The 20055-nt window shown below is 44.1% G+C and overlaps 1 protein-coding gene across 2 annotated transcripts in view; it reads right to left on the reverse strand.

Annotated features, from left to right (window-relative positions):
• Positions 1–376: 376 nt before the first annotated feature.
• LOC120927962 (beta-1,3-galactosyltransferase 5-like) overlaps positions 377–20055 on the reverse strand; it is a 156245-nt gene continuing 136566 nt past the window's right edge. For both annotated transcript variants that reach the window (XM_040338989.1, XM_040338990.1), the window contains exon 2: positions 377–1664. In XM_040338989.1, the coding sequence (XP_040194923.1) occupies positions 717–1664 (948 nt within the window). In that variant the 3' untranslated portion in view covers positions 377–716. The remainder of the gene's footprint in view (positions 1665–20055) is intronic.

Genomic DNA, 20055 nt, shown 5'->3' on the forward strand with positions numbered 1-20055 from the left:
TGTAGTCTATAGGTAGCTAAAACATTCTTGCAAGCTACAGGATATTCCCATCCACCACCAGCCTTGTTACTGTAAAGAATGAACAGGCTGAAACAACGGAAAGTGCAAAAAAATGATTATAAAAAGGCAAGTGAATTATTTTTTTAACATAAATGGCTTTAAATGTTCCGTTGGCAGTATAAATATCTGCTGTATTCCTATAGTGACACCTACCTGTCATTACAACCAATGTCCACTAAAACGATGAGGACTGTGTGAGGTCTAAACTCCTACCTAAGGCCTGATTCACACCTATGAATTTTTAGTGCTTTTTGCATTTTTCCGATTTGCATTACAGTCTATTTGCCATGGTTTCCTATGGAACACGAGCTGTAGTACAAATCTGCAAAATGCAAAAATCACTAAAAATGCATAGGTGTGAATCAGGCCTTAAGCCAGCTAGGTTGACTAGGACTGGCTTTTAGGGGAGGCATTGTCGTAGACATTCATGAATCAGAATAAGAATCTATTATATTACTTTAAAAACAAAAGGGCTGTCAATGGACAGCTTATTTTATCAAGGGCTCAAGGTTTCACACTACCCTTGATCCTAAGGTCAAAGTGAATGAGTTGGCTGTAAATCGTTGAACTTTCCACCTATTTCAATAGAAATATTTTGCAGTATCCCGGTAAAACATTTAAAGTATGGAATAGCTGGAAACATCTTTGTAGGTTCCTCAACATTGTTCATCTTGTGCATTGTGTAAGGCCTCCCAGTAAAGGACTATTTCCTGTGGCTTGATTTCATGAGATGTCACAAGGTTCCGATAAGCGCACACAGAGAATGATGGCTTAGAAGCAAAAAATATAGGCTTAGTGTGTAACTCCTGTAATGAGATCTTCAACTTCTCCAGACACATTCCTATGTACACATCCTCAAGTTTAAAAAATGGTAAAGAGAATGAGATGTTAAAAATCCTTTGGGCAACATCTACGGATAGCACGTAGCCTGTACCCGAACAAAAGGGGGGGTATTTCTCACCATTATACTCCTTTTTACTTATGTACCACTTGCTAAAGACATAACGTATAGGGGCATCGTCTGACTTTAGTATCCCCGTAAAGAGATTTGAAGTCTGATTTTTACGCAGGAGAAGTTTAACAAGGTAATACGTATTGACAAACATGTCTGTATCTGTTTTCATGACATAGTGGGTCTGAGGGCAATGATTCACAATCCAGTCTAAACCCATAAACGTTTTTATGGTCAAGTTGTAATACGTGTCTACAAAATCTTTTTGAATGATGTCTTTGTAAGTGTTCAACTCTTCGGATAAACTGTCGAGTTTACTGGGGCTTGTGCCAAGAAGAAAGAAGGTCACCAATCGCTTTCCCTGGATGAGTTGCTCTTTCCCCCACGTTTTGCGGATTGCCATTCGCGCCTCTATCTGGTCGTATGTTGTAGTCACCAGGAGCACCAGAAATGGAGGGTTTTGTTTGCAGTTTGATTCAGGCACCGTCATGAAGTGGTTCCTTTTATAGTCAGTTTTAAAGGAAAAACGGTTTTCTGATTTGTGGAAACAAAAAAAGCACAAGTCAGTCTGATAGTTTGTGATGAAGAACCCAAACATACCCAAACAAGGAAAAAACAGGAGTGCCACAAAAACCACCTTCTTCCGAGGCATCTGGAAAAAAATAGAGAAGTGGTGTCAATAAGATTATTAATTATACAATAAAATACAGGTCTATTCTTAAAGCAAATCGAACCCCAAAACAAAAAAACACCCCTCACATTTTTGTAAATATTTTATTATACAGGGTGGGCCATTTATATGAATCCACCCGGTTGTGCCATTTATATGGATACACCTTAATAAAATGGGAATGGTTGGTGATATTAACTTCCTGTTTGTGGCACAATAGTATATGTAAGGGGGGAAACTTTTCAAGATGTGTGGAGACCATGGTGGCCATTTTGAATCCAACTTTTGTTTTTGGTGTATCCATATAAATGGCCCACTCTGTATATTTTCATGTGACAACACTGAAGAATGAAATTACACTTTGCTACAATGTAAAGTAGTGAGTGTACATCTTGTATAACAGTGTAAATTTGCTGTCCCCTCAAAATAACTCAACACACAGCCATTGATTTCCAAACCACTGGCAACAAAAGTGAGTACACCCCTAAGTGAAAATGTCCAAATTGGGTACTAAGGGGTTGATTCACTAAAGGCAAATAGACTGTGCACTTTGAAAACTTGCAGTTGCTCCAGAGCTTAGTAAATGAGCAGAAGTTCTGCTAACTTCTATCATCCAATCATGTGCAAGCAAAAATGCTGTTTTTTTTTCATTTTCCTTGCATGTGATTGGGTATTCTTTGCAAAGTGAAGCTTTACCCCATTTACTAAGCTTTGGAGCAACTGCACTTGCAAAGTGCACAGTCTATTTGTCCTTAGTAAATCAACCCCAAAGTGTCAATATTTTGTGTGGCCGCTGGAGTCCTCTTCTACTCCTCCATGACAACATCACAAAGCTGGTGGATGTTAGAGACTTGTGCTCCGCCACCTTCTGTTTGAGGATGCCCCACAGATGCTCAATACTGTTTAGGTATGGAGACATGCTTGGCCAGTCCATCACCTTTACCCTCAGCTTCTTTAGCAAGGCAGTGGTCGTCTTGGAGGTGTGTTTGGGGTTGTTATCATGTTGGAATACTGCCCTGCGGCCCAGTCTCCGAAGGGAGGATCATGCTCTGCTTCAGTATGTCACAGTACATGTTGGCATTCATGGTTCCATCAATGAACTGTAGCTCCATAGCGCCAGCAGCACTCATGCAGCACCAGACCATGACAGTCCTACCACCATGCTTGGCTGTAGGCAAGACGCACTTGTTTTTGTACTCCTCACCTGGTTGCCGCCACAGATGCTTGACACATCTGAACCAAATAAGTTTATCTTCAGACCACAGGACCTGGTTCCAGTAATCCATGTCCTTATGTGAAAAGAGGAGTAACTGTGTTATTTCCTACATGCGCAAAAGGTGTGTTGAAATTCAAAATGATATTATTAGGGGCTGCCTGTTATAAGGTTAAACCTAATAAAGTGCACCCTCAGGCCTCGTACACACAACCGTTTTCCTCGACAGAATCCATCAAGAAACTTGGTGGCAGAGCTTTTTTGCCGAGGAAACCGGTCTTGTGTATGTTTTTCATCGAGGAAACTGTCAAGGAACTCCACGAGGAAAAAAAAGAACAAGTTTTCCTCAACGGGAGTCTCAATTTCCTCGTCGTGTTTCTCGTCGGGCTGGTTTTTGACAAGAAACACGATCGTGTGTATGCTAAGAAACCAGCGCATGCTCAGAATAAAGTATGAGACGGGAGCGCACCTTCGGTAAAAGTAGCGTTTGTAATGGAGATAACACATTTATCACGCTGTAACAGACTGAAAAGTGCAAATCGTCTTACCAAACTTTTACTTAACACACAGTAACATGAGATTAGCAAAAGCAGCCCCAAGGGTTGTGCCAGTGGAATCGAACTTCCCCTGCCATTGTATGTGTTGTACCTCACCGCGCTTGAGAACGAGGAGATTTTGTCTTGACCGTGTGTACGCAAAGCAAGCTTGTCGAGTTCCTCGACAAGCCTAACAAGGAACTCGTCAAGGAAAACGATGTGTCTTTTCTGACGAGTTCCTCGGTCGTGTGTACAAGGCCTCAGGGTAAATTGTACAATAAAGTGCAAATTGCAATAATGTGAACAACCACTGGGTGATGATAACAATATGCTATAAAAATGTGCTAGACAATCATAAAGTGCAAATAAATGAGCATAGATATGACCACCTAATATCCAGTGGATACCAACACATGTGCAGTGTCCAGAAGATAATATATGTCCAAAAAGTCATCAAATGTTTTCCAATAATACAGTGATCTCGTGAATCCAACAAACAAGAGACTTAAATCTTCCTCCACCAACACCAGCCTACTCACCAGAAATACATGACCCCCATTACAGAAGTCATATACAGCATTGGGGTGTAAGATGTTCCCGGCAATGGATCCTCCAAACGATCATCCAAGAGGATACCAGCCAAATCTCTGGACAACAGGATCAAGAAGTGAAAAAGGAACAATCTCCCATGGTGAAGTATGTTGGCGTTTTATTAAAATTCAAGCGCTAAAAACACTTCAAAAGTGTGCAAAGTTAAAAAGAAGCAAGGGGACCTGCATTCCACTGTGGGCCCACAGTGGAAAGCAGTGGAGCGCACAACGACATTGCCGTGTCCACCTGCTTCAATGTACTTCACCATGGGAGATTTATTTTTCTCTTCTAGATCCTGTTGTCCGGAGAATCGGCAGGTAACCTCTTTGATAATCATTTGGAGGCTCCATTGCCGGGTACTGTGTCGGATCATGGGAACATCTTACACCCCAGTGCTGTATACTGTATGACTTCTGTAATGGGGGTCATGTATTTCTTGTGAGTAGACTGAGAGACTGGTGTTGGTGGAGAAAGATTTTACAGCCTCTTATCGTCCATTTCCCGCCTGCACGTCAGTCTCCTGGGGGGGGGGGGGGTAGGAGTATTGGATATGTTTTGAAGCAGAAAATAAAATATATTGTTCTCTTTGGGGGTTTCTTTTCAAAATTGATGATATTTTTTTGTTTATAGTGAAAAACATTATAGCTGCAGAGGTAAACAAATACCACCAAAATAAATCTCTATTTGTAGGGGGGAAAAAAGGACATCAATCTTATTTGGGTACCGCGTTGCACGACCACACAATTGTCAGTTAAAATAACGCAGTGCCGTATCGCAAAAAATGACCTGGTCATGAAAGGGGTAAATCCTTACAGTCCTTAAGTAGTTAAAGGGGACACAGACAGCATTAAAAACTGACTAGCGTTCTAATTCCTCTCCACTTTATCCAAAACAAAAAACTTTCTGGGTGCAGCTCCAAGGCCCCCCTTCCTTATACTTACCTGAATCCCATTTTGATCTTGGCTCTCCTGGGTGTCTCTCTTCTCATTGGCAATACATTACAGCCGCAAGCAATTTTAAATAAAAAAATTTCCTTTAGAAATTAAATTTTCCTGCGGAACTGTTATAAACATGAGAAAGATGCGCTACTTTACAGGCAGATTAAGGGGACCCCCCCACCGGCATTATATGATATTTAAAGGAATATTTCATTTTTATTGTTTCACTTTAAGCATTATTAAAATCACTGCTCCCGAAAAAAATGTAATTTAAAAAAAAATTGCATTGATACATGTCCCCTTGGGCAGGACACGGGACCCCATGTACTTTTTATGGCAATAAGCCTTTACAATTAGAATTTTAGATTTTTCATGATTGTGTCCCATAGACTTTAACAGTGTTCGCATGTTCACACAAATGTTTTGCCTGTTCGCATTTTCTGGTGCAAACCGAACCAGGGGAGGGGGGGCGTGTTCGGCTCATCCCTACTCTAATCACGTGCTTCGAAAAAATACACCCCCCCATTGGAATACATAGTCCGGCTCCCTGTATGTAGATCAGGGGGCCTGATGCATGGATAAAGGGGGCGTCGCCCAGGCACCCCTAATGGACAGGCCACCACTGATCATATCCCCCTTAATGGCCTCTTCTCAAGAGTGAATAAATTCAGTTCCTCTAATCTTTCCTCATAGCCGAGCTCCTCCATGCCTCTTATCAGTTTGGTTGCCCTTCTCTGCACTTTCTCCAGTTCCCTGATATCCTTTTTGAGAACTGGTGCCCAAAACTGAACTGCATATTCCAGATGAGGTCTTACTAATGATTTGTACAGGGGCAAAATGATATCTCTCTCTCTCTCTCTCTGGAGTCCATACCTCTCTTATACAAGAAAGGACTTTGCTCGCTTTGGAAATCGCAGCTTGGCATTGCATGCCATTATTTAGCTTATGATCCACCAAAACCCCCGGATCCTTCCCAACTATGGATCCTCCCAGTTGTACTCCCCCTATTATGTATGGTGCATGCATATTCTTAGTCCCCAAGTGCATAACTTTACATTTATCAACATTAAACCTCATTTGCCACATAGTCGCCCAATTAGACAGAGCATTGAGGTTGGCTTGTAAGTTGGAGACATCCTGTAAGGATATTCCACTGCATAGCTTGGTGTCATCTGCAAAGACAGAAATGTTACTTTTGATCCCAAACCCAATAACATTTATAAAGGTATTAAAAAGAGTCCCAACGCTGAACCTTGGGGTACACCACTGATAACCTTAGAACATTAAGAGTAAGAATCATTAACCACTACAAACCAGTGGCGACCAGCGGCTCTGATAGGCTTTTCTCCGGCACTCGGATGTCTATACTCGGAGCGCAGGCAATCTGCGCTCCTTGCATAAGACAAACGGCCGTTTCAGCCAATCAGGTTCCCGGATTCTGGTTATCAGGAACCTGAATGGCTGAAGCTTCACCACAGCGGCAGAAGACATCGAGGGAGGACATGGAATCCTCAGGTAAGTGCTTTTTACAGGGAAAGGGGCACAGTGACATCATGGGGCACAGTGGTGACAAAGGGCACAGAGGTGACAATTGGCACAGTGGCATCATGGGGCACAGTGGTGACAAAGGGAACATAGGTGACAATTGGCACAGTGGCATCATGGGGCACAGTGGTGACAAAGGGCACAGAGGTGACAAAGGGCACAGAGGTGACAATTGGCACAAAGGGCATCATGGGGCACAGTGGTGAGTGACAATGGGCACAGTGGCATCATGGGGCACAGTGGTGACAAAGGACACAGAGGTGACAATTGGCACAGTGGCATCATGGGGCACAGTGGTGAGTGACAATGGGCACAGTGGCATCATGGGGCACAGTGGTGACAATGGGCACATTGGCATCATGGGGCACAGTGGTGACAATGGGCACAGTGGCATCATGGGGCACAGTGGTGACAATTAAAGGGCACAGTGGTGACAATTGGCACAGTGGCAACAATTGAGGGGCATATTGGCTGCGTTTGATGGCATGGCACAGTGGTGACAATTGATGGAACAGTGGCTGAGTTTGATGGCATGGCACAGTGACTGCGTTTGATGGCATGGCACAGTGGTGACAATTGATGGCACAGTGGCTGCGTTTGATGGCACAGTAGCTGCGTTTGATGGCATGGCACAGTGGTGACAATTGATGGCACAGTTGCTGTGTTGCATGGCACAGTGGTGACAATTGATGGCACAGTTGCTGTTTGATGGCATGGCACAGTGGTGACAATTGATGGCACAGTGACTGCATTTGATGGCATGGCACAGTGGTGACAATTGATGGCACAGTTGCTGTGTTGCATGGCACCGTGGTGACAATTGATGGCACAGTGACTGCATTTGATGGCATGGCACAGTGGTGACAATTGATGGCACAGTTGCTGTGTTTGATGGCATGGCACAGTGGTGACAATTGATGGCACAGTGGCTGCATTTGGTGGCATGGCACAGTGGTGACAATTGATGGCACAGTTGCTGTGTTGCATGGCACAGTGGTGACAATTGATGGCACAGTGGCTGCGTTTGATGGCATGGCACAGCGGTGACAATTGATGGCACAGTTGCTGTTTGATTGCATGGCACAGTGGTGACAATTGATGGCACAGTTGCTGTGTTTGATGGCATGGCACAGTGGTGACAATTGATGGCACAGTGGCTGCATGTGATGGGCACAGTGAGGCTGCAATTTTTTGCACCCCCCCGAAAATTTTGAGCACCAGCCGCCACTGCTACAAACTGATATTTCCAAGCCTGTAGACTTTACCTTACATATGAGCCATGTGTGGGGAACTGTATCAAACGCTTTTGCAAAATCCAAGTTTACCACGTCCACCGCCAAGGCTTTACTTACTTACTTTTTTCCAGCAAGAACTCATCTATGTGGTCTTTTATTAAACTGTCCAGTATCTTCCCAACTATAGAAGTTAAACTAACAGGTCTATAGTTACTTGATAAAAACTTTGGGCCTGATCCACAAAAGGGATACGCCGTCGTATCCCTGTTTCTATCTATGGAACTGATCCACAGAATCAGTTTCTCATAGATAGGCAGAAGATCTGACATGTGTAAGGGACTTACACTGTCGGATCTTAGGATGCAGTACCGCAGCCGCCGCTGGGGGCATTTCTCGCCGAAATCCAGTGTCGGGTATGCAAATTAGGACTTACGGAGATCCACGAAGCAAAATTAGGGCTGCTTTTACAAGGCCTAAACTGTTTACACCATATAAAAGCAGACCCTTCTATCCAGCGTCGCTGTCATTTTTTTTTTTTTTTTCGCCGCAACTCGTTTTTTTTTTTTACGCCCGTCGCGATTCTCAAAACCCGGCGCAACGTAAAACCGTGCAAAGCACGTCGGGAAAATTACGTCGGGAGCATGCGCAGTACGTCCGGCGCGGGAGCGCGCCTAATTTAAATGGGACTCGCCCCATTAAATTAGGAACGCCTTTGCCTCGGACGGATTTAAGTTACACCGCTCAAAATTTCTAGGTAAGTGCTTTGTGGATCGGGCACTTAGGTAGAGATTTTGCGGCGGTGTAACTTAAATCCGAGTATTTAAGTTAAGCCCGCTCGTTGTGGATCAGGCCCTTTGATCCCTTTTTAACTACTTCCCGTCCGCCATATAGCAATATGAGTGCGCAATGTGGTTTAGTTAGCCCACTGGGGGGCACGCAGGGTGGCGATTGGTGGTGTGGCGTGTCAATTTAGGTAAAAAGTCTCTGACAGAGACTCGTTACTATGTGATCAGCTGGGTCCCATCACAGCTGATCACGGTGTAAACAGGAATAGCCGCGTATTTGGCGTTTCCTCACTCGCGTCTGTCAGACGTGAGTAGAGGAGAGCTGATTGGCTGCTCCTCTGACAGGGGTGTCGGCACTGATTAATTATGAGCGCAGTCCCCTCGAGGATGCCCATCCAGGACCACCAGGGACACCACCAGGAGCACCAGTGATGCCCATCACTTGTGACCACCAGGTATGCTACCCATGTCCACCAGGGATACCAATCAGTGCCACAATTGATGCCAATCAGTGCCCATCACTAATGCCTGCAGTGACTCCTTATCAGTGATGCCCATCAGTGCCACCTATCAGTGTATATCAGTGCCACACTCATCAGTGCCACCTATCAGTGCCACCTATGAGTGCCCTTTAGTGCCACCTAGACATGTGCACAGCAAAAATTTTCGTTTATTTCTGTTTCGTTTCTGTTCGTTTATCGTGATTCGTAACGAGGCGTAATTTCGTAAGACGTTAGTTATCGTATTCGTACTCTTTAGTATTTTCGTAACACTCTTTTTTCCGTTTCCGTTTTTTTCTGTTAGTTTATTTTTCGTTGAATCGAGATTCGTATTTTCGTTATATTTTGTATTCTGCCGCGTTCGTATTTTTAAAATGATTTTATTCGTTCCTTCGTTTTTACGTTAGTTTCATTTTCGTTGTTTTGTTATTCGTATTTACATTATATTTTCCATCATGCCGCATTCGTATTTTCGTAAAGAAATCTATTTTCGTTGCTTTATGATCATTCGTATTTTCATGTCTAATTTCCTTTGGTTGTAAAAACGTACTTTTGTAGATTTTATTGCATTCGTAATTCTGTTAGAATACATTTTACGTTTATTCGACACACTCGTCGTAATTTTGTAATTCGGATTTTACTGTGATTGACTTGACTGTCTTAGTTAGCACACACGCCCTGTCTAGAATGAAGTCTGACGTAGAAGAAAACTAAAATATGTCAGATATTACAAATACAAATCTAGAAATTAGATGCACTGCAGTCTAACACAGAAAAAGACACAAGGAGCCAGGAGGTAATGAGAAAGAAGCTCATTGGGGGAAGGAACAAACCTCTTCAGAGGAAAGGGACAGCGCTCAGTGGCTATTGGTCAATGTCCAGAAATATTTCAGTACTAACGAAAGCTAATTTACATTATTTTGTATTTTCGTTGTTTTCATTTCAGTTTTCCGAAGATTCGTAATTTAATTTTCGTTAGTTTTGATTTTCGTTTTTTAGTCTTTGTTCGGCATTTCGTTTTCTTTTCGGTCTTCGAATATTAGTAAGTTTGCATTTTCATTCATTTTGTTTTTCGTAATTATTTTTTTTTTTTGGGTTCGGTATTTTCGTTGTTTCTTTGTTTTCGTTTCTTTCATCTTTCGTATCTTCGTTGTTTTTCATATTCGTTATTTTGAAAATATCGTTATTCGTTATCAATTGCGCTAAACCATTCGTTCATTCGTATGTTAACGAATCAACTAAAATAACGAAAATTGACGGAAAACGTATTCGTAACTTAAAAAATTGCACATGCCTAGTGCCACCTATCAATGCCCATCAGTGCTGCATATCAGTGCCCATCAGTAACGCCTATCAGTGCCCATTAGTACCGCATATTAGTGCCCATCAGTGCCACCTCATCGGTGCCCATTAGTGCTGCCTTATCAGTGAAGGAGAAAATGTACTTATTTACAAAGATTTGTAACAGAAACATTTATTTTTTTCAAAATGTTCTGTCTTTTTTTATTTGTTTAGCAGAAAATAAAAATCCAAGAGGTGATTAAACACCATTAAAAGAAAGCTCTATTTATGGGAACAAATTGATAAAAATGTAGTTTGGGTACAGTGTAGCATGACCGAGCAATTGTCATTTAAAAAGCGACAGCGCTGAAAGCTAAAAATTGGCTTGGGCAGGAAGGGGGGAAAGTGCCTGGTATTGAAGTGGTTAAATATGGGCACCAGATTGACCCTACATCAATCCAGTGGTACCATTCCAGTCATTAACGATTCCCTAAAAATGATAAACAATGGCTTTGAAATGACAGAGCTCAATTCTTTTAGGATTCTTTTAGGATCCGTGGGTGGATACTAGAGCTGTACGATTAGTTGTGAAGAATCGAAAAAGCACAATCTTTTTCCCTTCCCGATCTTCAAAACAGCATGTCACGATCTTTCTAACAAGTGCAGAGAGTTCTCACTGCTGGAAAAACAAAATCCAGGCAGTTTGCCAAGTTTTAATACAAAATGCGAATAGGTATAAACAAAGTATCTTTTTGTTCTTTTATCAAAGGAAAGAACTGGCATGTAGATGAAGGAAGTTTAACCATTTAACCACTTAAAGGGGTTGTAAAGGTTTGTTTTTTTATTTTCTAAATAGGTTCCTTTAAGCTAGTGCATTGTTGGTTCACTTACCTTTTCCTTCCATTTCCCTTCTAAATGTTTTTTTTTTTTTTGTCTGAATTTCTCACTTCATGTTCCTCCTCAGTAAGCTTGCCCCCATCATCCGAGTGGGGGTTAGTCAGCCAGAACAGCTTACTGAGAAGGAACAGGAAGTGAGAAATTCAGACAAAGAAAACAAAGAAAAAAAACAGTTAGAAGGGAACCTTTACAACTCCTTTAAGGACCGAGCCTCTTTCTGAGATTTATTGTTTACAAGTTAAAAACAGTTTTTTTTTTTGCTAGAAAATTACTTAGAACCCCCAGACAAAAAAATCAAACATATTAGAGAATAAAATGGCAGCTGTTGCAATACTTTATGTCACACCGTATTTGCTCAGCGGTTTTACAAGCGCACTATTTTTGGAAAAAAATATTTAAGTTAAAAAATAAGACAACAGTAAAGTTTGCCTTTTTTTTTATAATGTGAAAGATAATGTTACGCTGAGTAAATTGATACTTATTTCACACAGAAAAATGCAAATCAATTTATAACTTTTTTGAAATGCGTTTTTCTGGATAGTTTTGTTGTTATTCTGTCTCTCACTGGTAAAATAAACCGACCATTAAAATGTACTAAATTTATCAAATGTGTCTTGACCTTTCATAATACAGTACGAAGTAATGGTTGTACCTCACAAGCTTAACATTGATTGTTTGTTCTGAGAAGTTGTCTTTTTATTGTACCTGTGAGGCCTCGTACACACGATAGGTTAACCAGAGGACAACGGTCTGAAGGGCCGTTTTCATCGGTCCAGACCGATCGTGTGTGGGCCCCATAGGTTATTTAACCTTCGGATAAAAAAATGTCAACTTGCTTTAAAATTTAACCGATGGATTCCTAACCGATAGGTCAAAACCGATTGTTAGTGTGCAAAACCATCGGTTAAAAATCCACGCATGCTCAGAATCAAGTCGACACATGCTTGGAAGCATTGAACATTGAAAGTTTTTTTCAGCACGTCGTTGTGTTTTACCTCACAGCGTTCTGACACAATCGTTTTTTTAACTGATGGTGTGTGGGCACGACGGACCATCAGTCAGCTTCATAGGTTAACCTAGGACAGCGGTCCTTCAGAATGTTGTCCTCTGGTTAACCTATCGTGTGTACGAGGCTTGACACATCTTTAACCACTTAAGGACCGAGCATGTTTTTCAGACCCTGTGTTTACAAGTTAAAAACATTTTTTTCGCTAGAAAATTACTTAGGGCCATATTCTCAGAGAAGTTACGATGGAGTAAGTCAGATACTCCATCGTAACTCCCTTTTTAGGCCAGTGTATCTATGCTCCTGATTCTCAGAATCATTTTTGCATAGATACACTTAAGGGGCCAGATTCACAAAGGTTAGCGGATCTTTAGATCCGTGTAACCTATGTGAATTAAGATCCGCCCTCGCAAGTTTGTGAGGAAAGTGTCAAATTCACAACACACTTACCTCCAAACTTGCGACGGCGGATCCTAACTCCCCCAGCGGAATTCAAATTCCGCGGCTAGGGGAGTGTCATATTTAAATCAGGCACGCTCCCGCGCCGATTTAAATACGCATGCGTCGTCCGGGGAATTTCCCGGCGTGCATTGCTCCCACTGACGTCAATAGGACGTCAGTGGTTGCGACGTGAGCGGGACTTGCGACGCGCGTGTTCGTGAATCGGCGTACGCAAACGACGTAGGAAATTTCAAAATCGACGCGGGAACGACGGCCATACTTAACAATACTTACCCCTGCTTTTAGAAAGGGTAAGTATACGACGGAAAACCGCTACGGAAACGACGTAAGAACACAGCGTCGGGTCCGCGTACGTTCGTGAATTTCGCGTATCTCACTGATTTACATATTATTCAGTGTAAATCAGCGGGAACGCCCCCGGCGCCATTTTTAAATAAAAAAAAAGATCCGACAGTGTAACACAGTGTGACACTGTCGGATCTCAGCCCTATCTATGCGTAACTGATTCTATGAATCAGGTGCATAGATAGGACCAGAAAAAATCCGAGATACGATGGTGTATCTGAGATACTCCATCGTATCTCTTTTGTGAATCTGGCCCAAGATCCGCCATCTTACACTGGCGGATCTTAAATGCAATGACGCCGGCCGCCGCTAGATGGCATTTACGTGAAGGAGTCATTTGCATATGCAAATGATCCTTCTACGCCGATTCCCGAACGAGTCCGCGTCGCGTAACCGTCGCTAACGTCGTTTGCGTAAGCGTAAACTTACCCCTGCTATATGAGGGGTAAGTTTCCGCAAGTCTCGCGTAGGCCATGTTACGGATGGCGTCGGGTCCCCGTCGTGTTTTTTCGTCGGATACGTCGTTTACGTAAGTCGTTCTTGAATACGACTTTACGTCAATGACGCACACGTCGGCGTCATTGACGTTTTCCGCCGAGAACTGGAGCATGCGCACTGGGCTTTTTGCAGCCCGGCGCATGCCCAGTTCTTTTGCATCGGGGGCGCGCTTCATTTGAATAGAAGCCGCCCCCTTGGAGATCCGCCAGGCTACGCCGGGACACTTACACTCCGATGTCCCAACTTATGGAGCAAGTGGTTGGGGAATACAACACCTGCTCCAGTAAGTTGGGACAGCGGAGTGTAAGTGCCCTAAGCGAAGCAGGCGGAGAATCTTTGAGAATATGGCCCTTAGAACCCCCAAACATTACACATTTTTTTCTAGCACCCTAGAAAATAAAATGGCGGTCATTGCAATACTTTTTGTCACACCGTATTTGCGCAGCGGTCTTACAAGCGCACTTTTTTTGGAAAAAAATTACTTTTTTAAATAAAAAAATAAGACAACAGTAAGGTTTGCCCATTTTTTTTTTTTATAATGTGAAAGATAATGTTACGCCGAGTAAATTGATACCCAACATGTCACGCTTCAAAGTTGCATCCGCTCGTGGAATGGCGACAAACTTTTACCCTTAAAAATCTCCATATGTAATGTTTAAAAAATTATACAGGTTGCATGTTTTGAGTTACAGATGAGGCCTATGGTAGAATTATTGCTCTCATTCTAACGATCGCAGCGATACCTCACATGTGTGGTTTGGACACCGTTTTCATTTGTGGGCACTGCTCACGTATGCATTCGCTTCTGTGCGAGAGCTCGTCGGGACGGGGCGCTTTAAGAATTTTTTTTTTGTTTTGTTATTTATTTTACTTTACAAAAAAAAAGTTGTGTCACTTTTATTCCTTTTACAAGGAATGTAAACATCCCTTGTAATAGAAAAAAGCATGACAGGTCCTCTTAAATATGATATAATAAAAGACCTCAGATCTCATATTTAGACTAAGGCCCCTTTCACATTGGGGCGTTTTTTATGCGGTGCAGCGCTAAAAATAGCGCTGCTATACCGCATGAAAAATCATGCCCTGTAGTCTTCAATGTGAAAGCCCGAAGGCTTTCACACTGAAGCGGTGCTCTAGCAGGAACGCTCCAAAAGTCCTGCTAGCCGCATCTTTACCGCGGTATAGGAGCGGTGTGTTTGCCGCTCCTATACCGCGCCTTCCCATTGAAATCAATGGGAAAGCGCGGTAATACCGCCTGCAACGCGGGCGGTATTAACCCTTTTTCGGCCGCTAGCGGGGGTTAAAACCTCACCACTAGCGCCCGAATATCGCGGTAAACGCGATGGTATAGCCGCGTTACAAATAGCGCGGCTATACCGTCACCGCGGCTCGACGCTGCAATGTGAAAGCAGCCTAAAATGCAATAAAAAAAAAGCTATGGGCAGAGGTGTTGTTTCGACATCGCTTCCGGCCTGCTATGGTATGGAGATGGGTGGGGGCCATCTTCCCTTCACTCGTCTCCATACCCATCCACGACAAAGACCTGATCGCCTCCGCCGCTACGACGGCTCAGGTAAGTGGCGGAGGACACAGAAGGATGGCGGGAGGGGGGGTCCTCTCCCGCCACCGATAACGAATCCGCCGCAGAGACCGCCATTATTGAAAACCGGACCGCTGGCTGAAGACGAGGATATCTGGGTTATGGCAACAGAGATATCTCCATCACACAGCCGACCGATATCGTTGTGCGGCGGTCCGGAAGTGGTTAAAGACCAAGTGCCGGATTCAGCAAGAATTTACGCCAGCGTATCTATAGATACGCCGCGTAAATTCAAAGCTGCGCCAGCGTATCTTCTTTCTGTATTCAGAAAGCATGATACGCCAAAATTAGGCTAAGATCCGACTGGCGTAAGTCTCTTACGCCATCGTATCTTAGGGTGCATATTTACGCTGGCCGCTAGGTGGCGCTTCCGTTGTTTTCAGCGTAGAATATGCAAATGACCTAGATACGCGGATTCACAAATGTACGTGCGCCCGGTGGAATTTTTTTTACGTCGTTTGCGTAAGGCTTTTCCGGCGTAACGTTGCTCCTGCTTCTATGAGGCGTACGCAATGTTAAGTATGGACGTCGTTCCCGCATCGAATTTTGAGTTTTTTACGTCGTTTGCGTAAGTCGTTCGCGAATAGGGCTGGACGTAATTTACGTTCACGTCTAAAGCATTGACGATTTTCGGCGAAATTTCGAGCATGCGCACTGGGATTCTTTTACGAACGGCGCATACGAACGGCGTAAAAAACGTCAAATACGTGGGGTCACACTAAATTTAGGTAAAACACGCCCACATCATCCAAATTTGAATTAGGCGGGCTTACGCCGGAGCACATACTATACGCCGCCGTAACTTAGGGCGCAAGTTCTTTCTGAATACGGAATTTGCGCCCTAATTTACAGCGGCGTAACGTATCAGAGATACGTTACGCCCGCACATTATTACACAAATCTATCTAAAACCGGCCCCAAACCTTTTCTGCCATTTGTTGCTTACAAGTAAAAAATCATTATTTCCTGCTATAAATTACTTGAAACACACAAACATGATATATATATTTTTTTTGCAGAGACCCTAGAGAACAAAATGGTGGATGTTGCAATATTTTTTGTCACACCGTATTCGTGCAGTGGTTTTTCAAAAGCAATTAAAAAAAATACACTTTAATGAATTTAAAAAAGATTAAACATTAAAGTTACCTAATTATTATTATTATTTTTTTTTTTTTGTATAATGTGAAAGACGATGTTACACCGTGAGAATCGTGAGAGAATTGTGATGTTTATTCTATGCAAAAAAATTGTGATTCTCATTTTAGCCAGAATCGTGTATCTCTAGTGGATAGCATCTTTTCCCGGTGCTTTAACCACCTTTATTCCGTCTTAATATTTCTGGACCATATCACTTTTGAGCCGATTAAGCACTATCAGACAGTGACACCTAGAGGGGAACCAGGGGAACTGCAATGACAATACTTCTGAACTTCTCTACATAAGCATCAGTAAAGATTTTTAGGTAGATTCAGGTACCTATGCCTAACTTTGCATTTAAGCTACGCCACCGTAAGTTAGCGAGGCAAGTACATGATTCACAATGGGCCAAATTCTCAAAAACCTGTGTAAATTTAGGATTATCTAACTTATGTCATTTAAGTTACGGCGCCCTAAATTGGTGTCGTAAATACCGTATTCTCAGTGCATTTGCGCACAAAATTGCGCCATCCTTAACTTAAGTTTCAATGCGTAAGGCGTGGTTATGGCAAGTGGGAATGAAGTGGGCATGCTTCATTGTAATGAGCCGTGACCCCATGCAAATGAAGTGCCGGCCGTACTGCGCATGCGCGCACGAATCTAGACCTCACTGCGCATGTGCAGAACTTTGGTCAGCGCAATCAGTGAGATAGGTAAAAGGCCAAGCGTACTTAGTTTGAAGATCGCACTGTGTCTAAATAGCCCCAGTCAAACAGATTTCAATTGCAAAAGTATTTCCCTGTGTTCCCTTCCTAAAGCAAGTTGCTTCTGCTTTGAACGTTTGTCAGTGTTTGTTGGTAAGATTTGTTTGTGAGAAAAGTGTTTGTGGAGTTGGAGGGTATAGTTGGTGTTTGTTTTTGATAAGTGTTTGTTTTTTGGTGTGTGATTGTTTTTTGTTTTCCTTTTTTGCCTGTTTGTTTTTGATAAGTGTTTGTTTTTTGTTTTCCTTTTTTGCCTGTTTGTTTTTGATAAGTGTTTGTTTTTTGGTGTGTGATTGTTTTTTGTTTTCCTTTTTTGCCAGTTAGTTTTTGAATTTATAGTAGCTGTCTGTATATTTTTTAATTTTGCTTGTTTGTATTTTCTTTGTTGTGTGTGTGTATTGTTGTTAGTTTTTTGGGTGAGTTCCCTGTTGCTGGGTGTTGTCTGTCATGGCTCCCAAGCGCAGGAAGCTTAATTTTACCCTGGCAGAGAAGCATATACTTGCTCAGGGCGTCATTAAATTTGGGCGATTTCTCCATGGCCCTGAGAGCCACAACACCACCCCGGCCAGGAGGAAGGAGATCCTTCAAAAGATCACCGATCGGATCAATGCGGCGGGGGGGGGGGAGACCAGGACCATCGCTGGAGGTTGCAGCCCCATCAGCCCAGGAGGTGGCAGCCCCATCAGCCCAGGAGGTGGCAGCCCCATCAGCCCAGGAGGTGGCAGCCCCATCAGCCCAGGAGGTGGCAGCCCCATCAGGTCAGGAGGTTGCTGGCCCATCAGGTCAGGAGGTTGCTGGCCCATCAGGGCAGGCTGCTGCACCACCCCCAAGACAGGCTGATGCAGAGTCCCAAGAAGGGCAGGATTCGCCATGGGAGGGGAGTGCCCACAACTCCCCTAATTTGGATGTTGATTGGGAGGAGGATGAGGGGGAGGAAGATGACAATATTCTGATTGGGCAGGAAATAATGATGGGCCAAGATATGACCTTTGAATCATCCCCTGAGGAAACCCCACAGGCGCCCAGCAGTCAGGCCACCATCATGGGTCGCCCCTTCCAACCCTCCTCCAACATGCAGCAGCACCCATGGCTCACTCCAACTCCTCCTCCAAGGCCACAAGCCTCAGGGGCAAGTAGGAGGCCGACCCCGGAAAACAGGGGGGGGTTGGTGCGTCTGCCGGTCAGTCTGTTGAGGGACAATGTCCGGCAGACCCGCAGTCTGTCTGCAATACAAAAAACAATGACCAAGGTGGAGCGCAGCCTGGGTGCAATGAGGGAGTCACTGGGTGACGTGGCCACCAACTCCGTGGGGGTCATCACCTGTTTGTGGGACCTGAGGAACGCCACAACAGGTGTGGCCCAGGAGGTGACTGCCCTCACCCAGGCTGTGCAGGCCAATACCCGGGCTGTGCAGGCCAATACGGCTGACATTACTTCCTGTCTGACAAGGATAGCCGTTGCCTTGGAGGGAAGGCCAGCAGGAGGACAGACACCAGGGGAGGCTGCTTCTTCCTTTGCACAGACCCCCCCCCCCTGAAAATACTCCCTCCCCTGCACAGTCCCCCCCCTGAAAATACTCCCTTCCCTGCACAGACCCCCCCCCCCCTGAAGATCCCCCAGTCGGCCGTGGCCGTCCCCGTGGCCGTGCCCGTGCCCGTGCCCGTGGGCAGCCCAGAAGGAGCACTCGGCAACATCCTTAATTTGCAGGGGTACTTTTGATTTTTTTTATTATTTGTTTTTGCTACTGTACTTATGATTTGGTTTATGTGTGTGAATGATGTGTGAATGTGGGGGGGTGGCATTCCTGAAATCATAAGGGTGTCACCCTCAGTTTTGGTGGAGTATGGATCCCCAGGACCAGGGAGAAGTCATCCTAGGTTCCTGAATGGTGTATGAATGCACAGTGACATAATTGGAGCCGTGGCGGGGCGTTACTGCTCCCAAGTACCAAAGGGGGGGGGGGGGACTTGGATCTAATCCAATTCGATGTGCATGTGATGTGTCTGTGCTAGGGACCACAGTGACGTGCATTCATGCATTCTCATTGTGAGATAATTAATGTGCGTTTTGTAACAAAAAAAAAACATTCTCATTGGCATATAAGTAATGTGCATTTAATTTGCAAAGAAAATATTTTAAGGTCACATAATCTCTGTGATTTGTTCTGGGCAAAGAAAAAACAAAAAGATAATTAGGGTCCATTTACTGGGCAAAGATGCCTTCAGACAGTTGTCTCCTTATTGCCTGGCCCTCAGCAGACCGGGTAGAGGGGTTTGGGGGGGGGATTGCCTGGGTGGGGGGTTAGGTCAGGACAAATCCCCACATGCAGGCCCCTTCTCAAAGCAAAATTGTGCAGGATGCAACATGCCCCAATAATTTGGCAGACAAAGTCTGGGGAATACAATAGTGTACCCCCAGTCTTGTCAAGGCATCTAAATCTGGACTTGAGAAGGCCAAAAGTCCGCTCTACTATTGCCCGGGTCTGGATGTGCACCTCATTGAATTTCCGTTCTCCGGGTGTTTGGGGGTTCCTAAAGGGGGTCATCAGGTGGGGTCCCAACGCATATCCTGAGTCACCTGTAAGGGAAAAGACAGGAGGATATTAGTCATGCATGTGCCCCTTGTGATGTCTGCATCATGGGGGGGCCATACCTGACACCAATGTCACTCACCAATCAGCCAGCTGTCTCCATAAACGTTCATCTCCAAGTCTCTGTAGATCTTGGTCTGCCGTAGGATGTAACTATCGTGGCACGAGCCTGGAAACTTGGCACAAACGTGCCAGATGAGGCCATGTGCATCTACGATAACCTGTACGTTTATCGAATGCCAGCCTTTCCTATTTCTGAACAGGTGTTCAGTATCATGGGGGGGCTGTAGTGCCACATGGGTGCAGTCTATCGCCCCGATGGTCCTTGGAAAGCCAGCAATGTTATAAAAGTCTGTCATGGCTTGCACACGCTGGTCCTCCTGGGTGGGCATGACAAACTGGTTGGTCATGCGCCGCAGTATGGCAGGGACCACCTGATGGACACATTTG

This window comes from Rana temporaria, chromosome 2, assembly GCF_905171775.1.
Source record: "Rana temporaria chromosome 2, aRanTem1.1, whole genome shotgun sequence".
NCBI lineage: Eukaryota > Metazoa > Chordata > Amphibia > Anura > Ranidae > Rana > Rana temporaria.